Source organism: Bos mutus, chromosome 3, assembly GCF_027580195.1.
Source record: "Bos mutus isolate GX-2022 chromosome 3, NWIPB_WYAK_1.1, whole genome shotgun sequence".
In the NCBI taxonomy this organism is placed as follows: Eukaryota; Metazoa; Chordata; class Mammalia; order Artiodactyla; family Bovidae; genus Bos; species Bos mutus.
In genome coordinates this window covers 117,762,922-117,785,983 of record NC_091619.1, presented here as the reverse complement: position 1 = coordinate 117,785,983, position 23,062 = coordinate 117,762,922, and the positions used below count along the sequence as shown (strand labels likewise).

Genomic DNA, 23,062 nt, shown 5'->3' with positions numbered 1-23,062 from the left:
GGGCAGCTCACAAACTCGCGCTCCTCGTGTCACACAGACAGAACCGCACGCACGGTTTTGTGGGAAGTAGCAGAAACAGCCAACAAGGACAGAACGTCAAGTGTGGCTGTGAGTCTCAAAGAGACAGATAATACCCGGTCTTGGCTGGAAGCTGAGACACAGGCACGCTGAATTAAGGGGTGAGAGTGTAGCAGGGGGTGGGTTGACACGACTTACACATTCACTCACTCCAGCAGTGAGCAGCCCCGAGCACACGGGTGCTCCAGGCGCAGGAGAGCAGGGGAGCAGCAGAGCCGCCCCGTCCTTCTCGGGGCTCCCACACCAGTGTCAGCACCAGGCCTACTGGGCTCACACCAGAAATGTGCGTTCCCCTCAAGCAATCCCACCCCGTGAACTTCTCTACAGAAATGTTTCCAGAGCTCACGAAGATGTGCGCAGAAGGACACTTAGCTGCAGCTCTACAGCAGAGAACAGCCAGACACAACCCAGACTCACCCCACATGAGGCTGGTTCACCAGAGCCGGAGGCAGCCACGCACACCGACATGAAGGACGCCCAGGGCAGCAGCGGGCACGCAGGGAAGAGAAGGAGACCCTCCCACGGCTCTGTGTGCGCAGTCTGACTCTGCTTTCTAAGACACTCATTTAAGGCCCCGGTCTGCCGGCGCGGGGACTCCACCTGGAGGACACGCCCCCGTGGCAGTCCTTCAGGGACCAGGGTGGCACGCAGTGAAGAGGTGTGCCGACTTTTTACTCCACGTAACTTTATTTTAAAGCTTTTTTTCTTTTACCACAGATATGTCGTTTTTAAATAAATTAAACAAAGACCTTCTGCATAAACTCGGCTTGGCCCCCGGACAGAATTAGGCTGACACTTCCTGTTGCTCACAGTTGTCAAGGCATATATATTTAAAAGTGGTTCCTGAAAAGGGACTTCATGGTAAATGTCAGGCATTTAATGCACCATTAAGATAAGCTCACTCATATTTTCTGCTGTCCCTGGGGTCGGCCTCCCTCCTGTGAAGACTTGAGGCTGCAGCCACATGGTCTAAGCTTCCCTGAAGCCCAGCCTGTGGCTCTGTGACAGTGGAACAGTCGGCAGAGACCCAGGCAGAGGGTCCAAGACCCAGAGGATCCGGGTACAAATCCATGTTGGGTCAGGGAGCTATTCTGTTACTACTGCATCGTCACTGTGGTCTTCTCTTCACTTGTATCCAACTCTGGGTTTTCACTTGATTTTTAGATTTTTTGCTTTATTCCTCATGATAAAGTTAGTACATAAAAGACAAGGGAAAAAACCACTTCCATAATCTTAATACCCAGGTGAAACAACTGCAAACACTTTCAATCATTTCTGCAAAGAATCAATCGTGAATTTAAAAAAGCAGCAAAAAGAGATCCCCTGAAGAGTTTCTGCTCCGTATACTCCTAAAGACATTCACACTTGGTCCTTCTCCCAGTTAAAGTCATTTTGTTGATAAAATAGTAAAGGAATGGGCAAAACTCTTACAAACTTCGTGCAAGCATGCTAAGTTGCTTCAGTCGTGTCTGACTCTGTGAGACCCTATGGACTGCAGCCCACCAAGCTCCTCTGTCCATGGGATTCTCCAGGCAAGAATACTGGAGTGGGTTGCCATGTCCTTCTCCAAACTTTGTGCATACACACAAATCTAGGCTCATCTGGAGAATATCTGTTCAGCAGTACCCTAACATCCCACTTTTAATCCTCAAATTTGTACCACAAACTTTCTTCTAAATCCTATTTGCATTTGGGTCTGTGAGGAGTTAACTCCAACAATGCTTCTTTTAGCTGTGACATTCTGGTCCCAACTTGGACACGGACACTGGGCTGGTTCTCTGTGTGAAGGACCCTGACCAGGCGCCCAGGGGACGCGCAGGTGCTGCAGAGGGTGAGCGGGACCCGTTCGCGGTGGCTCCTGTCAGTCAGGCTCTTTACCGTGTATATTCTTCTTGCAGCTGACCGGGATCCGGTGGGAAGAACTTCACCGCCAGGCGGAGCACTGCATTCTTTGGTCCTATAGAAAGAAAGATTTACGGTCCACAAATAAGTCACTCTCTGTATTTGCTGTCTCTCTGCATGTTCTGGCATAACTGAGCTGGTGCTTTCAAATGGACTGTTGGAGCAAGTCTTTTCAAGTAAGAGGATATTAAGACACTTCCGGTGCATGGAGTTATTAGTCCTAAGTACCAGTCACACATAGCAAAGAAAAAAAATGAAAACTTTTGTATAAAGCAGAGGTTACTGAAAGTTTGAAACCCTAAAAAAAGGACTGCACATTAAAATCTTAAAATATATTCTTTTTATTTTAGGAGTAAAAAATGTGTTTATACTAATAGTAGTAGCAATAATTTTAAAAGCCTGCAAGCTCCCAGGCGGCCTAGTGGCTATGATTCTGGGCTTTCACTGCCAGGGCCTGAGTTCAACTCCTGGTCAGGGAAAAGAGATCCCATGAGCAGAGTGGCAAAGCCAAAAAGCAAAAATAAATAAAAAATTAAAAGGCCATTATTCTTTAAATCCTTATATACTTTAGCGAAAGAAAAGTGTTATCATTCAATATATGAAACGAGGACAACCTGATTACTATAAAGGAAAAGCATAAGATATTAGCTCATCTGAGTATTTAAGCTTTACTGAAGTTTTATAATAACCCAATCATGTAACTTTCACCAACAGAAAAGAGGAACTGCTTTGCTAAAATGCTATGGCAATTGAAATGGTCTTGGCTTCTAAGTGAACAGAAGTTCCTTCCATAATCCTCTCCCCCTCAATTTAGTTCTAAAAATGTTACAGGTGAGTTCAAATGACTGGAGATGTCACCCTGAATGTCCTTTCATAATTAGAAGCTACACACTTATTTTGCATATTGGCCAAAACTGGAAGCAATATTGACCAGCATATCCTATTTCTCCCACAGGTGAGGCAGGTAACCAAGAACTATCTGAGTTAACTGATGGCCCACCCTCCACGCCCCATGCTTGAAGCTAACTGGCAGAGCAGCCTCCAGCTGCAGCTGCCGCGGGAGGCGCTTCAGTGCCACCCCGAGGTGACGACCAGGATTGTCTGCGCCTTGAATCCGAACAGTCAAGGAAAAGCATCTTAGGTGAACAGAACTTTAAAGAGTTAAAAAAACGACTTACTTCGTACTTGTCTAATGATGGGTTTCATAGGTTCAAGCCAGATCTAAAGAGAATTTAAGAAAAGATGTCAAATCATTAACTTACTACTCTATTTAATCAGTATATTACAAAACACAAAAATATTTATATTTAAGACAAATATTTAAAGGAGGAACATCCCCCCCATGTTGAATCTTGATACAACAGATACCAAGTCCCACAGGGAGGGCTGCGTGTCCCACCGGCCGGGGCGCACTGCCACGGGGCCGAGGGGACCCAGAGCTCTGCGTGTGTGTGTGCACGGAGGGGTGTGTGCGTGAGTGTGTATGGCATGTGGTGTGTGTATGTGCATGATGTGAGTGTGGTGTGTGTATGTGTGTGTGATGTGTGGTGTGAGTGTGGTGTGTGTGTAATGTGGTATGTGTGTGTGATGTCTGTGTGGTGTGTGTGTTTGTATGGCGTGTGGTGTGTGTGTCTATGTGTGGTGTGTGGTGTGTGTGTGTGGTGTGAGTATGGTGTGTGTGTGTGTGTGTGGAGTGTGTGTGATGTGTGGTGCAAATGTGGTATGTGTGCATGGCATGTGCTGTGTGTGGGTGTGATGTGTGTGTGTGGTGTGTGGTGTGTGTGTGGTGTGTGTGTGTGATGTGTGGTGTGAGTGTGGTATGTGTGCATGGTGTATGGTGTGTGATGTGTGTGGTGTGTGATGTGTGTGTGTGGTGTGAGTGTGGTGTGTGTGCATGGCGTGTGGTGTGTGTGGGTGTGATGTGTGTGGTGTGTGGTGTGTGTGTGCTGTCTATGTGGTGTGTGTGTGTGGTGTGAGTGTGTGTGTGATGTGTGGTGTGAGTGTGGTATGTGTGCATGGCGTGTGGCGTGTGTGGTGTGATGTGGTGTTTGTGTATGTAGTGAGTATCTGCTAAGTCCAAACACATGTCAGGCACCCGCTGCCTCTGTAAACAGCAAGCTGGCGAGAGGACTACTGTGCGGTGGGGTGGCCATGGCTCCATGATGCTGATGTGCTTCTGAACTAACAGGTCATTTGGTTTCCTATAAACACTAAAGCTCCACACTTTGACGGTTCATCTATTAAGTAAAATGAGCATAACCAGTTTAGTAAAGCAGTTTGCTCAAATCCACCCTCGAAATGACTAAATGGAAAAGACCCTGATGCTGGGAAAGACTAAAGGCAGGAGGGGAAGGGGACGACAGAGGATGAGAGGGTTGGATGGCATCGCCGACTCAATGGACATGAGTTTGAGCAAGCTCTGGGAGATGGTGAAGGACAGGGAGGCCTGGCGTGCTGCAGTCCACGGGGTTGCAAAGAGTCAGACACGACTGAGCGACTGAACAGCTCTTGAAACGAGTATCACAGAAGATGTGTGCCACTTGCTTTGGTGACTTGTGCAGGAGGGGCTCCCTTGTGGCTGTACAGAGGACGTTTTAACGGCGCCGTCTGAGGGTCACAGCGCGCCCTGCCGCACCGTGCCAGCAGGTCCTGGGGCACTGGCCCAGGAGCACCACCGGCTGCATCCCGCAGCTCATGCAGAGCTGCTTTCCAAAACCACACCGTGACACGTACCCAGCAGGACTGTGCGTTCTGGGACTCCAGGCCGAAGTAGTCACACTCTATCAGGTTCAAGCGCTCCCACACCTGCGTCAGCAACGTCTGGCCATCGCACTTCGGCTGTGATGAGACAGAGAAGACAGGAGGAGGATCAACCACAGGACCTTCAACAACACAGGTTTACCCCACAGGCAAAACTTCGTTGCGCTAAATTCTTGCTTCCCTCTCGCTTCTGCTGAGGTTCACAAACTGCCGCAGGGCTAACAAATGACACGGGCTCTGCCTTCCCAGAGACTGCCGCCCAGTGCAGCTGAAAGGCCTCCGTTTGGATTCTGAGTGTGCTGAGTTACAGTCTTTCGTAACTTTAAGGTTGGAGGAACCATTTTTAGCCTCAGTAAACACTTCATCAAAGGATCCTGACATTTACTAAAAATGAGTCTCGAGTCCACGTCTGCAGGGGACCCCAGCGGCAACGCAGTGTCTGGCCGCCCCTCACATGGCCAGAGGGCAGCCCCCACTCTGCCCACAAAGATGAGCTCCAGCGGATCAAAGGCTGGAGGAACACAGAGGAGGCTGGTCTGTGGCCTCCAGGCGAGGAGAGGCCCCTAAGCAGAGCACAGAGGAGAGACAGATTCGATGAAACAAAAATAAACATTTTCTGAAAAGACAGACGCTGAGCAAAGTTACAATCCTGAACCACGCTGAAAAACTCGTGTCTCATGCTGCTCTGACGACCTGTGTGAAGAAACACGCATGGCTTCAGGCACACAAAGGAACTCAAGCCCTGTGGTGATAAAGAAACGAAAACAGCAAGGGATCCCTTTGCAACCATCAAACAGGTTATGATGATGCTGGCAGCGAGTGGCGTGGCTGCGGGGAGACCACATCACTGCCCGGACGACGTGAAAACACCTCATACACACCTTTGCCCCAGCAACTTCACTTCAGCTTCCTTCGGCAGGTCACCCAGAACAGCTGCAGAGCTAACAGGCAAGGACAGATGGGCAAAGAACTGGAAGCAGAGCCCTGATGGACGCATCCATAACAAGCTACACATCCCGCGAAAGAACACGGAACTGTGTGGACCATCATGGAACAGAGGCAAGACAACAGTTCAGTCAAGAAAAGGAGTTTCTGTCTCTATACACTGTGACTCCCTTTCATAAAACACACGCTACTAACACACAACAGAGACAACACATGCTACCAACACACCAGAGAGACAGCGCACCCCACGGACACACCACAGAGAGAGAGCTCACCCCACGGACACACCACAGAGAGAGCTCACCCCACGGACACACCACAGAGAGTGCACCCCAACGCACCACAGAGAGAGCTCACCCCACGAACGCACCACAGAGAGAGCGCACCCCACGAACGCACCACAGAGAGAGCGCACCCCACGAACGCACCCCAGGGACGAGCCGAGAAGGCTGTGTGCTGCATCTTCCAGGCGCTGAGCGGAAGAGGGGGATTGGGCATGCCTTCCAGGCTCACCTCAGTTATTAACTAGTCCTAGATGTTCGGGTCTAAATTTCCCATCAGCAGGCATGTCATTTGTGTAGTTAAGATATAATACATATAAGTGGGGTGAGAGGGACACATCCACGTTTAACCACCAGATTTTTTCCCTGTGTTCTTGTGTGGTGCTGAGGCTTATAAAATGAGAACTGTTATTTGAAGGAATAAAAACCTGTCCTTCATCCTAGCAGGGATGCTCACGGAGAACCACGGAACGAGTACTTTGTCAGGACAGAAAGGTGAACTCAAAATGATCTTCCTGAAGATACAGTTCACAGAGAACACAGACGCAGGCCTTCCGGGCCAAGGTCCTGCGACGTCAGCCCTACGAGCTTCACGGCTCAACATCGACTAGAAAGGCTGCACAAGAGACGGGATTCGCGTAGGAGATGAGGCAATCACTGTACAGATATCAGCAGCCTTTTCAGGACAGAGGCGAAGAGACAACCGCGTTTGGAAGAGCGATGAAAAAGCTGAAACATCTTGGAATAAACTTCCAATAAAAGACACCCTTATGGAGAAAAGCTTAAAAACATTTTTAGGGGATGGAATCGGGGCAGAGGTGGACAGTGTCCACCTTCCTGGAGAGATGCCTGCAAGGATGTCGGTTCTCCTTCCGCAGCCCCAGACTCCTGGCAGCCCTAAGAAAAGGACCAAGAGGGTTCTTCAAGGAAAGGATCGGCTCATTCCACAGCTGATATATTACTTTTTTTAGAATGCAAGAATGGTCAAGAAAATTCTGAAAAAGACAAGAGAGGATGAGGCTTAGCAGATAGTCAAATTGTTGAGAAACCATAGTAATGAAAACATCTGGTGCACATCCACACAGATGAAGCCGAGGAACAGAGCGAGAGGTGAAGAAATAAACCCAAATACATGAAACAGGCGAATGTCTGGTAACAGTGACATTTCAGGTCAACGAGTGGGAGGAAACAGACGATCCAATAAATGTTATTGGGTATCCATCTGGAGCAAGCTAGGTGTATCCTTATGTCACATACTAATTCCAAGATGAATAAAATATCTAAACACATAAGCACCTACCCACGGAAGGCCTGCAGTGAGATGAATCTGTTTGGCACTCCGCGTGGGAGAAGACCACTGCGGCAGCCCACAGCCGTCACAGAGGGACCGAGAGGCTGAACACTAACATAGAAACATCTGCACACAAGGAAACGCTGTAAAGTCAGAAGACTTCTTCAAAGACAGACAAGAAACTCTCAGAGCTCACATCACAAAGGGCTGCTGCTGCTGCTGCTGCTGCGTCACTTCAGTCGTGTCCGACTCTGTGCGACCCCACAGACGGCAGCCCACCAGGCTCCCCCGTCCCTGGGATTCTCCAGGCAAGAGCACTGGAGTGGGTTGCCATTTCCTTCTCCAGTGCATGAAAGTGAAAAGTGAAAGTGAAGTTGCTCAGTCGTGTCTGACTCTTCTCGACCCCATGGACTGCAGCCCACCAGGCTCCTCCATCCATGGGATTTTCCAGGCTAGAGTACTGGAGTAGACTGCCATTGCCTTCTCCGTGGAGGGGACTAAGATCCCGCAAGGTACACGGAGCGGCCCCAAAATAAGTATTTCACTTGCTGAGCTACGCACGTAGAGCACTGTCGTCACCACAGCGCTTCTCATAGCAGACGATTAATGCATCCGAAACTGCAGCACAGGCCAGGCTGCTACACCGCTCTCTGCACGGAAGTGAGAGGACCAAGGTGAACTGTGAGGAGACACAGCCAGCTGTAGAACGGCGCATGCGAGCCACTGCAAGGAGACACAGCCCAGATACAATGTGTAGATACGTGCGGACTGCAGGGGAACGCAGACTGTCCTCCGGAGGGGCACAGGGGACTGAGAATGACCACTGTTCTGCAGAATTGAACCACGTGACACAAAAGACACTTAAACCACAGAAGAACGGCTGGATAAACGGACCACCTGAAAGCCAGACTTCCGTACATCAGAGGACACTGGCAAAGCATGAAAATGGCAAGTAATAAACTAGAAGATGTCTGCAACACAGAAGGCCCACAAAGGTCCACAAATCATAAGGGAAAGGCGGACAGTCCACCTAAAGAGAAGCGGGCAAGACATTTGAACAGGCACTTTCAAAGGACATATTTAATGGCCAATGCACAGTAAGAAGGGGGCTTCCCAGGTGGCTCAGTGGTAAAGAGCCTGCCTGCCAACGCAGGAGATGCGGGTGCGATCCCTGGGTCGGGAAGACCTCCTGGAGGAGGGCATGGCAACCCCCTCCAGTATTCTTGCCTAGAGAATCCCATGGACAGAGGAGCTTGGTGGGCTACAGTCCATGGGGTCGCAAGGCGTTGGACACGACTGAGCACTAAACAACGTCAACGAAGAGAAGAGCTGCACTGCGTGACCCCAGGGTAGCCCACGCTACACCAGAGCCCCCAGGACCCTGAAAGCAAGAGGCCCGGTGGCGCCGGGACCAGCGAGGATGCATGGACACATGGGTGAAGATGCGAGGCTGCGGGTCTCTTGGGGAAAGTGACTGCCAGGCTCCACTGAAGCCCCACACACGCCTGTGACTGCACGGTCAGCCCCGGGCACACACGCCACAGAACCGTCTGTCAGTGCAAACAGAAGACGTGAGCACGGATGTCCACAGCAGCTTTATTTACAGCAAAAATGGAGACATCAGACAGGGTGGATAAATATGTGGTTTTGTTGACACAATGAAATATGACCCAGTGATGAAACGACAGGAAATCGCTGCTTCGTGCAGCTGACTACTGAACACGCCAGTGCCCACGCTGCACGATCACACTTGCCGCAAACTGAGGATCTGCAAAACCGCTGTATGGTCTGAAGACCAAAGCAGTGGCTCTGCAGTGGCTGTAAGGGCACAACGGGGCCTCTGGCTGGCTCCCTGGGGAGGGGGGCACGTGCACACGTGTCGGGCCACCAGGCTGCACTCCAAGGGCCGTGTGCCCAGCTGTGTAGGTGACTCCTCAGTGCAAAGGTCGCCACAGGGAAAGCAGGTGTAAACAGCTCCAGGAGTCAGGGGAAGCGGCCTTTCACCTTTTACACTAATGCCTCCAGACGCGCGCTGAGGCACCACTCCTGCCTGATGGCATCAGGACGCACGGCGCCTGAGGCACCACTCCTGCCTGATGGCTTCAGGACGCACGGCGCCTGAGGCACCACTCCTGCCTGATGGCTTCAGGACGCACGGCGCCTGAGGCACCACTCCTGCCTGATGGCATCAGGACGCACGGCGCCTGAGGCACCACTCCTGCCTGATGGCATCAGGACGCACGGCGCCTGAGGCACCACTCCTGCCTGATGGCTTCAGGACGCACGGCGCCTGAGGCACCGGCTCCACTGCTGGACACTGGCTGGAACGACTTCCAGCCCTGGGCCCAAATACCTTTCCCTAAACCTTGCCCTTGGAGAAGGCAACGGCACCCCACTCCAGTACTCTTGCCTGGAAAATCCCACGGGCAGAGGAGCCTGGTGGGCTGCAGTTCATGGGGTTGCTAAGAGTCGGACACGACTGAGTGACTTCACTTTCCCTTTTCCCTTTCATGCATTGGAGAAGGAAATGGCAACCCACTCCAGTGTTCTTGCCTGGAGAATCCCAGGGACGGGGGAGCCTGGTGGGCTGCCGTCTGTGGGGTCGCACAGAGTCGGACACGACTGAAGCGACTTAGCAGCAGCACCAGCAGCAGCAGCAAACCTTGCCCTGATCAATCTCCTCCAGTCAAGGGCCCTTTCAGAAAGGTGACCCAGAACATAGCACACCTGAGAAGCCCAGGTCCAGCGTGGTGCTCCACCTAGAACAGACTGCCCGGAGGCTGTGGCCTGAGCACACACGGGGCTCTGGGGGCAGGACAACGCCCAGGCACACGCTGGTCCCCTGCAGTCTGCAACCACCAATGCACCAAGGACTCATGAGGGACAGAGGTTCCTTAGACCACAGGCTCGCAGAGAGCGGAAACCGCACCCAGAATCGTGCTCAGTAACAACTCACCACACACGCAGACTTTCAACACAACAGGCTCTCTTTGGGGACAAATGCTGGGTGGGTGGTTCCTGACACTTAATTTATAAAAGCATCGCCAGGGGGTTCTCTGTGCAGACTTATTTACATGACAGGAACTCAGATGTCTGTAAATGAATAAATCACATAACAACTGGGAAAACAGCTTCGGTTCAGTTCAGTCACTCAGTCGTGTCTGACTGCAGCACCTCGGACCGCAGCACGCCAGGCCTCCCTGTCCATCACCAACTCCCGGAGTTTATCCAAACTCATGTCCATTGACTCGGTGACGCCACCCAACCGTCTCATCCTCTCTCACCCCTTCTCCTCCTCCTTCATTCTTTCCCAGCATCAGGGTCTTTTCCAATGAGTCAACTCTTCACATCAGGTGGCCAAAATATTGGGAATTCAGCTTCAACATCGGTCCTACCAATGAACACCAAGGAGTGATTTCCTTTAGGATGAACTGGTTGGATCTCCTTGCAGTCCAAGGAACTTTAAAGAGTATTCTTCAACACCACACTTCAAAAGCATCAATTCTTCTTTGCTCAGTTTTCTTTATAGTCCAACTCTCACATCCATACATGACCACTGGAAAAACCATAGCCTTGACTAGATGGACCTTTTTTGACAAAGTAATATCTCTGCTTTTTAATATGCTGTCCAGGTTGGTCATAACTTTCCTTCCAAGGAGTAAGCGTCTTTCAATTTCATAGCTGCAGTCACCATCTGCAGTGATTTTGGAGCCCCACACCCCCACAAAAAAAATCAGCCACTGTTTCCACTGTTTCCCCATCTCTTTGCCATGAAGTGATGGGACTGGATGCCATGATCCTAGTTTTCTGAATGTTGAGCTTTAAGCCAACTTTTTCACTCTCCACTTTCACTTTCATCAAGAGGCTCTTTAGTTCTTCTTCACTTTCTGCCATAAGGGTGGTGTTATCTGCATACCTGTTATTGATATTTCTCCCAACAATCTTGATTCCAGCTTGTGCTTCCTCCAGCCCAGCATTTCTCATGATGTACTCTGCATATGAGTTAAATAAGCAGGGTGAGAATATACAGCCTTGACGTACTCCTTTTCCTATTTGGAACCAGTCTGTTGTTCCATGTCCAGTTCTAACTGTTGCTTCCTGACCTGCATACTCAAACTCATGTCAATTGAGTCGGTGATGCCATCCAACCATCTAATCCTCTGTTGTCCCCTTCTCCTCCTGCCTTCAATCTTTCCCAGCACCAGGGTCTTTTCCAGTGAGTCAGTTCTTTGCATCAGGTGGCCAAAGTATTGGAGCTTCAGCTTCAGTATCAGTCCCTCCAATGAATATTCAGGACCGATTTCCTTTAGGATTGACTGGTTTCATCTCCTTGCAGTCCAAGGGACTCTCAAGAGTCTTCTCCAACACCACAGTTCAAAAGCATCAATTCTTCTTTGCTCAGCTTTCTTCACGGTCCAACTCTCACATCCATACATGATCACTGGAAAAACCATAGCTTTGACTAGATGGACCTTTGTTGGCAAAGTAATATCTCTGCTTTTTAATATGCTATCTAGGTTGGTCATAGCTTTCCTTCCAAGGAGTAAGCGTCTTTTATGGCTGCAATCACCATCTGCAGTGATTCTGGAGCCCAGAAAAATAAAGTTTCTCACTGTTTACACTGTTTCCCCATCTATTTCCCATGAAGTGATGGGACCAGATGCCATGATCTTAGTTCTCTGAATGTTGAGCTTTAAGCCAACTTTTTTACTCTCTTCTTTCACTTTCATCAATAGGCTCTTTAGTTCCTCTTCACTTTCTGCCATAAGAGTGCTGTCATCTGCGTATCTGAGGTTATTGATATTTCTCCCGGCGATACTGATTCCAGCTTGTGCTTCTTCCAGCCTGGCATTTCACATGATGTACTCTGCATAGAAGTTAAATAAGAAGGGTGACAATATACAGCCTTGACGTCCTCCTTTTCCTATTTGGAACCAGTCTGTTGTTCCTTGTCCAGTTCTAACTGTTGCTTCTTGACCTGCATACAGATTTCTAGAAGGCAGGTAAAGTAAGGTGGTCTGGTATTCCCTTCTCTTTCAGAATTTTCCACAGCTTATTGTGATCTACACAGTCAAAGGCTTTGGCATAATAAATAAAGCAGAAGTAGATGTTTTTCTGGAATTCTCTTGCTTTTTCAACGATCCAGCGGATGTTGGCAATTTGATCTCTGGTTCCTCTGCCTTTTCTAAATCCAGCTTGACTCATCTGGAAGTTCATAGTTTATGTACTTGAAGCCTGGCCTGGAGAATTTTGAGCATTACTTGGTTAGCATGTGAGATGAGTGCAATTGTGCAGTAGTTTGAATATTCTTTGGCATTGCCTTTTTTTGGGATTGGGATGAAAACCAACCTTTTCCAGTCCTGTGGCCACTGTTGAGTTTTCCAAATTTGCTGGCATACTGAGTGCACACTTTCACAGCATTGTCTTTCAGGATGTGAAATAGCTCAACAGGAATTCCATCACCTCCACTAGCTTTGTTCGTAATGATGCTTCCTAAGGCCCACTTGACTTCATATTCCAGAATGTCTGGCTCTAGGTGAGTGATCACACCATCGTGGTTATCTGGGTCATCAAGATCTTTTTTGTACTGTTCTGTGTATTCTTGCCACCTCTTCTTAATATCTTCTGCTTCTGTTAGGTCCATAGCATTTCTGTCCTTTATCGAGCCCGTCTTTGCATGAAATGTTCCCTTGGTATCTCTAATTTTCTTGAAGAGATCTCTAGTCTTTCCCATTCTGTTGTTTTCTTCTATTTCTTTGCATTGATTGCGAGGAAGGCTTTCTTATCTCTTCTTGCTATTCTTTGGAACTCTGTATTCAAATAGGTATATCTTTCCTTTTCTCCTTTGCTTTTCACTTCTCTTCTTTTCTCAGCTATTTGTAAGACCTCCTCAGACAGCCATTTTGCCTTTTTGCATTTCTTTTTCTTGAGGATGGTCTTGAACACGGCCTCCTGTACAATGTTATGAACCTCTGTCCATTGTTCTTCAGGCACTCTGTCTACCAGATCTAATCCCCTGAATCTATCTCTCACGTCCACTGTATAATCATAAGGGATTTGGTTTACGTCATACCTGAATGGTCTAGTGGTTTTCCCTACTTTCTTTAAGTCTGAATTTGGCAATAAGGAGTTCGATGAGACGAGCTCTGAGCCACAGTCAGCTCCTGGTCTTGTTTTTGCTGACTGCATATAGCTTCTCCATCTTCAGCTGCAAAGAATATAATCAATCTGATTTCAGTACTGACCATCTGGTGATGTCCCTATGTAGAGTCATCTCGTGTTGTTGGAAGAGGGTATTTGCTATGACCAGTATGTTCTCTTGGCAAAACTCTGTTAGCCTTTGCCCTGCTTCATTCTGTAGTCCAAGGCCAAATTTGCCCATTACTCCAGGAATCTCTTGACTTCCTACTTTTGCATTCCAGTCCCCTATGATGAAAAGGACATCTTTTTTGGGTGTTAGTTCTAGAAGGTCTTATAGGTCTTCATAGAACCATTCAACTTCAGCTTCTTCAGCTTTACTGCTTGGGGCATACACTTGGATTACTGTGAAACTGAATGGCTTGCCTTGGAAACGAACAGAGATCATTCTGTCATTTTGATATTGTACTCAAGTACTGCATTTCAGACTCTTTTGTTGACTATGAGGGCTACTCCATTTCTTCTAAGGGATTCTTGCCCATAAGATATAATGGTCATCTGAATTAAATTCACCCATTCCAGTCCATTTTAGTTCACTGACTCCTAAAATGTTGATGTTTACTCTTGCCATCTTCTGTTTGACCACTTCTAATTTACCCTGATTCATGGACCTAACATTCCAGGTTCCTATGCAATATTGCTCTTTATAGCATTGGACTGTACTTTCGTTACCAGTCACATCCACAACTGGGTGTTGTTTTCACTTTGGCTCTGTCTCTTTATTCTTTCTGGAGTTATTTCTCCACTCTTCTCCAGTAGCATATTGGGCACCTACTAACCTGGGAAGTTCATCTTTCAGTGTCCTATCTTTTTGCCTTTTCATACTGTTCAGGGGGATCAGGAAGCTTCCATAAGCCTCTTATCCTTATCCATCAGAGGGCAGACAGAATGAAAAACACAATCACAGAAAAGTAATCAAACTGATCACATGGACCACAGCTTTGTCTAACTCAATGAAACTATTAGACAAGGCTTGTAGGCCCACCCGAGACGGACAAGTCATGGTGGAGAGTTCTGACAAAACGTGGTCCACTGGAGAAGGAATGGCCAACCACTTCCATATTCTTGCGTTGAGAACCTTCAGTTTTAACCATAAATACTGACATCCAATCCAATGTCAATTGTTAAAAGATGGAGCGATCCACCACAAACAAGAGGACAAGAAACGTGTGAGGGACCACGAAGGCCCAACACAGATCGGGAAAGGGAGGCAGGAGGCAGACTCCCGGCGTCCAGGCCGCTCCCGGACGCCCGAGGGCCTTCCGTCCTGGCATCGACGGTCAAGACAATGAAAGGAAAAATAACTGGTGTGCTGCCGGACCAGCTCCGAAGGAGCAGCCAGCCCCCGACGCAGCAGTGCCCTCTCACGGCTGCCACACTCAGGGTTCACCTTCTGTTCCTAAAAATGCAGACACTGACCATCAGTCGGACTGTGGTCCCCAGGGTCTGTGCCCACAGGGGCGGTCAGAGGAACAGGGCTGTCAGACCATGTGGAGGCGCCCTGAGAACCTGCGCCCCAACAGACACCACAGAGACTGACTTCACAGCCTGAACCAGGACTGGGATGCGAACGCCAAGCTGGAGAGACACGGCGCTAACAACATAATATAGAAAATACCGGTTACTAGTGTGTGGTGCAGTTTCCGTTTTTCCAGTTGGTCTCCACAGCAGAGCTCATCTGCAAGCTTAGACATAAGCATATTGTTAAAAATTTACATCAACAAAAGTACCATTAAAGATTCTGTCTGGATGGAAACGGGCTACAGAAGCTTCACTAACAAAGAACTTCTTTATTCTTTGAATGCGCAGTGTGGGAAAATGCTTCTAGGAAGCGCTTGACTCCGTCCTTGCGCTTGTTTGTCCCTCATGCCCTTTGCAGCTCGTTTGCCGAATGACAGGACCTCCATCTCTGCTCCTGTTACCAAACCCACGTCTCCACGGTGAGCCCCAGGACGCATGGTTTTTCCGTCTAATAATTAGATCAGTCCCAGACTTCTGCTTGTGAATCACAGGGCACAGCCACAGTGACTTCGTGACCCAGAGGCAACTGGAGCCCCTCGCTCTGCAGACCCTCTGAAAGGCCAGCAGCGCTTCTGCCAGGGAGCACGTTCGAGCCGGAGGGTCTCCAGGTTCCTCGGGCGCCTGTGAGCAGGGCCCCTGCCCCCTGCGCTGACAGCTGCAGGCCTGGAGCCCCGCTGGAGCGCAAGGACAGGGCAGCTCCGCCTGCTCCTCAGGGAGGGAGTGTGTCTCTGAGGCCGGGAACGCGTGTCCTTGGAGACCACCCCGAGAGCTCTCGAGCTCTCACGTCCGAGAGGGCCCGCCGGTGCCCCGGCTCCTCCTCCGGCAGCTCCTCCAGCCACTCAGCAAGAGGGCCTGAGACCCCAGCCCCGAACGTGCTGCCCGTCCGTCAGTTCTGTCCCGGCCTCCCGATAGCTCCCAGCCTGCCCCCGCAGCCGCAGCCTGCGCTGTGACCCGGATGGACCTGCAGGCCCTGCCCTCTGACCCGCCGGGGGCCTCACGGGAAGAGCCGGCCAGCCCGCAGCTGGGGCCACGTGTGCGGGGCGGGGCCGCCGTCTGCCCCGGGCTCTGCCTTGCGCCCTCCCCCTTCCCAGTTAGTCTCTGGTGCCAGTGAATCATCTCACGTCTCCCAGTTCAAACAGTGGACGGCGCCCGGACAGCACAGCCTAGAGCGGAGCGCTTAAACTGGGGGAAGCCAGATCCACAGCAAGCGCCTAAGTCCAAGTGCAGGCGTCAGCACGATGCTGCTGGCCCAGGCGAGGCTTAATTAAACCTAGCCCGCTCAGACGTCTGCTCCGCGGGTCCCTACTCCGGCCCAGCCACCTCCCAGCAGCTCCAGGACCAGGGGTGGGGCTGAGTGTCCTGACCGGTCCCCGAGGGCTGGGGGCTGCGGTGGGGGCAGGGAAGAGCAAGAGGGGAGCCCCTCTCCCCGCAGGAGGCGGGAAGGCCCGTCCCGCTCCCCCAGCAGCGCAGAGGCTCAGCACACAGTGGGGGGCGGTGAACGAGGCCCGTGCTTCCCCACGTCTTCACACGGTTATATCACTGGCGGCAGCCAAGGAAGCAACCTGCTGTCTCTCTGATGGGTTTCAGTCGCGGGGCGATCCACCCGCTATGTTTTTATTCCTTGTCTTTAACTCGGCAGCAGGGAAAATAAGACGGAGGGTGTACTTAGCTCAGCCGTGGATCTTCCTGCGCAGCGAGCCCCTTGGGTGCTCCTCCTCTTTCTTCCGCATCCACGGGAGGTCCAGCTGGTGTGCCTGTCCTGACGTGAGTGCACTTGGGGAGCTGGCCTGCTCCCCTGCTCACCCCGACAGCCCCGCAGAGCAGAGGCCTGCTTGCAATACCCAACTGCGGGCTTTAAAAACGTCACTGGAACTTACGCACGGACAACCAGGAATGAGCAGATGCTTAACGCCAAACTCCTGAAACAGGTGTGGACCGAGGAAGCAGGGAGACGAATCCCGGATGAACAGAGCGGAGGTGGCAACCAAACCCAGAACAACTTCACATAAAGAAAAAATGAAGATCCTCCAAAAGGTCAACGGAAGAAGTCAATGTATTTATAAAATGAGATTTCGAAGAAAAGAAAAACAACTAAAGAATAAAAGGGAAAATGAAAGCTCCCTCCAGGAATTAGAGATCAGCAGGCAGCCTGAACTGAGTGGCTGAGGCCCGCGTGGGCATCAGGTGGACGATAGACAGGCACTCCTGCCGAGCTGGAATACAGCTCAGATTCAGGGCCACGTCCAGGAGGGGAAAGTGGGAAACCCTCTCCTGAGGACGGCAGAGCAGACGCATTTCCTCAGCCTCTTGCTGGAATTGCTGAAAATCAAGAAAGAAACGTCCTTTCACTGCCACAGTAGTAGTATTCCGAGCGCAATTTTTTGAAGAAAACGAAGTCCAATTTATCTGTTTTCCTTTTGTCACCTGTGATTTTGGTGACATGTCTGAGAAACGACTGTCTAACCTGAGGCTGTGAAAATTTACTTCTAGGTCTTCTCCCAAGAGTTTTACAGTTTTATTAGTAACTCTGAGGTCACTGAGCCATTTTGAGGATTTCTTGTGTGTGGTGAGGCAGAGGTCTGACTTCACGGAATGATTTATTTCTGGGCTCTCAATTCTATCCCACTGACTATGCCGTCGTCCCTGGTATCCACGGACCCTGTGGATCCGCAGATGCTCAAGGCCCTGAGGGGCCCTCCGGGTCTGCAGATTATGCGTCCATGGTTTGCCTGTGGTTGGGTGAATCTGCAGACACAGAGCGTGGCCTGGATTGCTGTCACAGCCCAGCCACTCGTGTGAGATCTCCAACTCTTCTTTTTCGAGGTTTTGTTGGTGTTCTAGATCTCTGAATTCCCACATATGTTTTAAGACCAGCTTGTCAAATTCTGTGAAAGAGCGGGGGTTTCACAGGGTCACGTTCAACCTGCAGGCCATCGGTGGGTACTGCCCTGGTAACAGAAGTAAGTCAGCTGATCCACGAAGATGGAGCCTCTTCCCACTGGTTTGTTCGGGTGTCTCATTTCTTTCAGTGGCCTTACAGTTGTCAGTGCCCAAGGCTTTGTTTCGTTTTTAACTACCAGTTTCACTGCGGCTCCAATGCATTTGGGACTGAGCTGAGCTGGCCTTGGTGATCGTCAGGATCGGGTCACCCCAAAGAGGGATGGGTAACGGGGGGTGAGACACACGGCAGGACCTGGGCTCCCACAGCTGAGCTGCAAGCTCCCTTTCACTGCCTTCGGCTAGAAGCACTTGCAAATAAGCAGTTACAAGACATTGTAATAAACACCATCCTATTAATACAATGCCAGTGAATATGTTCTCTAAACCAAATCTTTAATTTGAATCTTTAGCCATTCATTGAAGGGAAAAAGAAAACCCAGCTCAGTTCCTCCTGACATTTGATTCCGGCATTTAAAATTCATCTTTAAAGATCATGTTTTTCAGAGACACAGACTGGATTCATTGAATTTGTTTGTAGTTGCATGCAGGCGTTTCCCGCCCCACAATTAATAGAGCTTTTCAGAGAAAACTTCACTCTCGTTCTGTCACAAATCAGTACTTCTAGTAGACAAACACAAATGCAAATGGACAGAGTCAAATGTTTTAGGACGTTACACATATTATTGTGTTTAGCTTTTAGGAAAAAAATGCAATGTTAAAAATGATGACTATTTTTATAGCTGGGTTCAACATAAATGCCACTGTGATTTAAGTTTTAAAATAAAGGAAAATGGATAGATAATACAAAAGTGAGGATAATTTGACCATATAAATTAAAAAAAAAATCACTGGACGGTAATTTAATTAGAAACCTATTGTGAAAAAAAAAAAAAAAAAAAACCTATTGTGCTTGAGAATTTGCAATTTTTTTTTAAATTTATTTAAAAACTTTTTTGCCACATCTGGTCTTTGTTGCTGCTCCTGGGCTTCCTCCAGTCATGGCAAGCAAGGGCTATTCTCTACCTCCGGTGTTCAGGCTTCTCACTGTGGTGGCTGCTCTCGTTGCCGAGCACAGTCTTCTAGAATGCTCAGACGCCAGCACTTGCAGCTCCAGGCGCCAGAGCATGGGCTCAGGGGCTGTGGTGACTGAGCTTCGCTGCCTTGCAGCATGTGGAATCCAGACCAGGGGTCAAGCCTGTGTCCCCTGCATTGGCAGGCAGATTCTTAACCGCTGGGCCACCAGGGTCCACCAGCCCCTCACTGGCTTTTCACAACTTTTATTTTGTGGGTTAAAACTACAGATTTCCCCTTTAAGAAATTAGTAGTTGACCATCAAGGAGCACATAAGTTTTGAGATTCTTTTAATTTTTCCCCAAGAATTTTATTCTTTTTTGATACCATTGTAAATTCAACTGTTTTAATTTTATTTTGGGATTGTTCATTGCTAATGTGTTGAAATATAATTGATCTCTATATATTGACCTTGTATCCTTCAGCCTTAATGAATTTGTTTAGCAGTTTTAAATAAAGAGAGTGAAAAAGCTGGCAGAAAACTAACATCATGGCAGTGGTCCCATCACTTCATGGCAAATAAATGGGGAAACAATGGAAACTGTGACAAACTTTATTTTCCTGGGCTCCAAAATCACTGTGGAGGGTGACTGCAGCCATGAAATTTAAAGATGTTTGCTCCTTGGAAGAAAAGCTATGACAAACCTAGACAGCATATTAAAAAGCAGAGACATTATTTTGCTGACAAAGGTCCACATAGTCAAAGCTATGGTTTTTCCAGTAGTCGTGTATGGATGTGTGAGCTGGAACATAAAGAAGGCTTAGCATGGATGAATTGATGCTTTTGAACTGTGGTATTGGTGAAGACTCTTGAGAGTCCCTTGGATTGCAAAGAGATCCAGCCAGACAATCCTAAAGGAAATCAATCCTGAATATTCATTGGAGGGACTGATGCTTAAGCTGAAGTTCCAATACTCTGGCCACCTGATGAGAAGTACTGACTCCTTAGAAAACACCCTGATGCTGGGAAAGACTGAGGACAGGAGGAGAAGGGGATGACAGAGGACGAGATGGTTGGATGGCAACACCGACTCAATAGACATGAATTTGAGCAAACTCTGGGAGATGGTGAAGGACAGGGAAGCCTGGCGTGCTGCAGTCCGTGGGGTCACAGTTGGACATGACTGAGCAGCTGAACAAACAACAACAAATAGTTCTAATAGTTTTTTGGTAGATTCCTTAGAATTTTCCACATTAAAGATAATGTCATCTGTAAACACGAGATGGTTTCACTTCCTTTCCAATATGGATTCCCTCACTTCATTTTTTCGTACTCTTTCCCTTGTTTTAATTGTCCTGGCTGGAACTCCCAGTACTGAGTAACTTAAAAATTCCCTGTATCTCAATTTCCTCAATTATAAAACAAAAACTAATAATAATCCTGCTAATGGTTAAGCGTGAACTTCCAGATGTTCAAGCTGGTTTTAGAAAAGGCAGAGGAACCAGAGATCAAATTGCCAACATCCGCTGGATCATTGAAAGAGCAAGACAGTTCCAGAAAAACATCTATTTCTGCTTTATTGACTATGCCAAAGCCTTTGACTGTGTGGATTACAATAAACTGTGGAAAATTCTCAAAGAGATGGGAATACCAGACCACCTGACCTGCCTCTTGAGAAACCTATATGCAGGTCAGGAAGCAACAGTTAGAACTGGACATGGAACAACAGACTGGTTCCAAATCGGGAAGGAGTACGTCAAGGCTATATATTGTCACCCTGCTTATTTAACTTATATGCAGAGTACATTATGAGAAACGCTGGGCTGGAAGAAGCACAAGCTGGAATCAAGATTGCCAGGAAAAATATCAATAACCTCAGATATGCAGATGACACCACCCTTATGGCAGAAAGTGAAGAGGAACTAAAAAGCATCTTGATGAAAGTGAAGGTGGAGAGTGAAAAAGTTGGCTTAAAGCTCAACATTCAGAAAACGAAGATCGTGGCATCTGGTCCCATCACTTCATGGGAAATTGATGGGGAAACAGTGGAAACAGTGTCAGACTTTATTTTTCTGGGCTCCAAAATCACTGCAGATGGTGACTGCAGCCATGAAATTAAAAGACGCTTACTCCTTGGAAGGAAAGTTATGGCAAACTTAGATAGCATATTAAAAAGCAGAGACATTACTTTGCCAAAAAAGGTCCTTCTAGTCAAGGCTATGGTTTTTCCTGTGGTCATGTATGGATGTGAGAGTTGGACTGTGAAGAAGGCTGAGCGCCGAAGAATTGATGCTTTTGAACTGTGGTGTTGGAGAAGACTCTTGAGAGTCCCTTGGACTGCAAGGAGATCCAACCAGTCCATTCTGAAGGAGATCAGTCCTGGGTGTTCATTGGAAGGACTGATGCTAAAGCTGAACCTCCAATACTTTGGCCACCTGATGTGAAGAGCTGACTCACTGGAAAAGAGCCTGATGCTGGGAGGGATTGGGGGCAGGAGGAGAAGGGGACAACAGAGGATGAGATGGCTGGATGGCATCACTGACTTGATGGACATGAGTTTGGGTGAACTCCGGGAGTTGGTGATGGACAGGGAGGCCTGGCGTGCTGCGATTCATGGGGTCACAAAGAGTCAGACACGACTGAGTGACGTAACTGAACGGAACGGTCAAGCAGGAAATCGAATAATCCATGCAGAGTGCTTTAGAACACGCTCAGAGGTGGTGAACACTCAGTGTTGGCCATCAGATTGTGCATAAGAAAAACAGCAAAAGCAAATGATACAGAAAGGGTCAAAGTTAAAGAATGATATGGTTGCACCAGGAATATGGCAAATAACAACAAAAAGGACGGGAACGGGAACTTTACAGAATACATGGTTGAATTCAGGCCAAAATGGCGACTGAGACCAAAAATAAGTGTACATTTTATAAGAGGAAAACAGCGCTATGCCCATCAATATTCGTAACACAGAAACCTCAGGAGGTGAGAGGAGGAAGAGACATAAACATGTGAACACGGGAGATGCTGGTGGCCGGCGCGTGACGTCACGGTGAGCCTGCACACGCGCACACACACAGCTGACCACCTGGAAGGGGAAATGCGCAACAGGCCAAAGTGTCAAAGACATTATTTCTTGGTTGTAGGAGAAAAATACATTTAACTTTTTTCCCTCTGTACTGAACTGACTGAATTTTTTACAGTGAGCTTGTATTCATTTTATAATTTGAAAAAATATATATAAAAAACTTTCTGCAGTGGAAAATGCAAAAATAAAAAAAGCCAATATGAAACACTATTACTTTATAAATTCAGTTGACCTGCATAATTAAAAAATAAGAGCATTAATTCTAAACTGTAAACATTCACAGCGGTAAAGTTTGTTTTTTTCTGAAACAAGTTTGCCCTCCTCCAGCACTCCGAGGTCTCTTCCAATCTGATTCCATGAAATAAGGAAAAACTGAAGCCCATTTGCTGAACCTGTGTTCTCAGCAAGAGTACCAAAGTCTCTCGAGATGTCTTTTTTACTCTTTATGTTACTATGCTAACAAGTCTAACTTTATCTCAGTACTTATATATAATTTATAGTTTCATTTCATAATACAATTTGGATTCTTTGCTACATTTAGGATATGTTTCTAATTTTTTATACAGTTTTAGGATAGATGTACGATTGATGTAAATCTAAGCCAGGAGCAAACAGCTGTAAAGCTGACTCTCCTTGATTTAATATGCTTGATTTTAAAGGGGCCCATGTTCCAACATATTTTTCAGAAGGAAAGCAACATCTAGAGCCTTAAAGTCATTTTAAGCTGTCTTCACTGAAAATGACTGCAGCCATGAAATGAAAAGATGCTTGCTCCTTGGCAGGAAAGTTATGACTAACCTAGACAGCATATTAAAAAGCCGAGACATTACTTTGCCAACAAAGGTCCGTCTAGTCAAGGCTATGCTGTTTCCAGTGGTCATGTATGGATGTGAGAGTTGGACTATAAAGAAAGCTGAGCACCAAAGAATTGATGCTTTTGAACTGTGGTGTTGGAGAAGATTCTTGTGAGTCCCTTGGACTGCAAGGAGATCCAACCAGTCCATTCTGAAGGACATCAGCCCTGGGTGTTCATTGTAAGGACTGATGTT

At 48.1% G+C, this 23,062-nt stretch overlaps 1 protein-coding gene across 8 annotated transcripts in view; it reads right to left on the bottom strand.

Moving 5' to 3' along the window:
- FARP2 (FERM, ARH/RhoGEF and pleckstrin domain protein 2) overlaps window positions 1-23,062 on the bottom strand; it is a 98,632-nt gene that overhangs the window by 50,091 nt on the left and 25,479 nt on the right. For all 8 annotated transcript variants that reach the window (XR_011463784.1, XR_011463785.1, XM_070368663.1 and 5 more), the window contains exons 3-5: window positions 4,714-4,818; window positions 3,159-3,201; window positions 1,957-2,035 (exon numbers count right to left, since the gene is read on the bottom strand). Coding sequence is in view for 6 of the 8 variants with exons in the window: in XM_070368663.1 (XP_070224764.1) it covers window positions 1,957-2,035; window positions 3,159-3,201; window positions 4,714-4,818 (227 nt within the window). In the remaining 2 variants the exon portion in view is untranslated. The remainder of the gene's footprint in view (window positions 1-1,956; window positions 2,036-3,158; window positions 3,202-4,713; window positions 4,819-23,062) is intronic.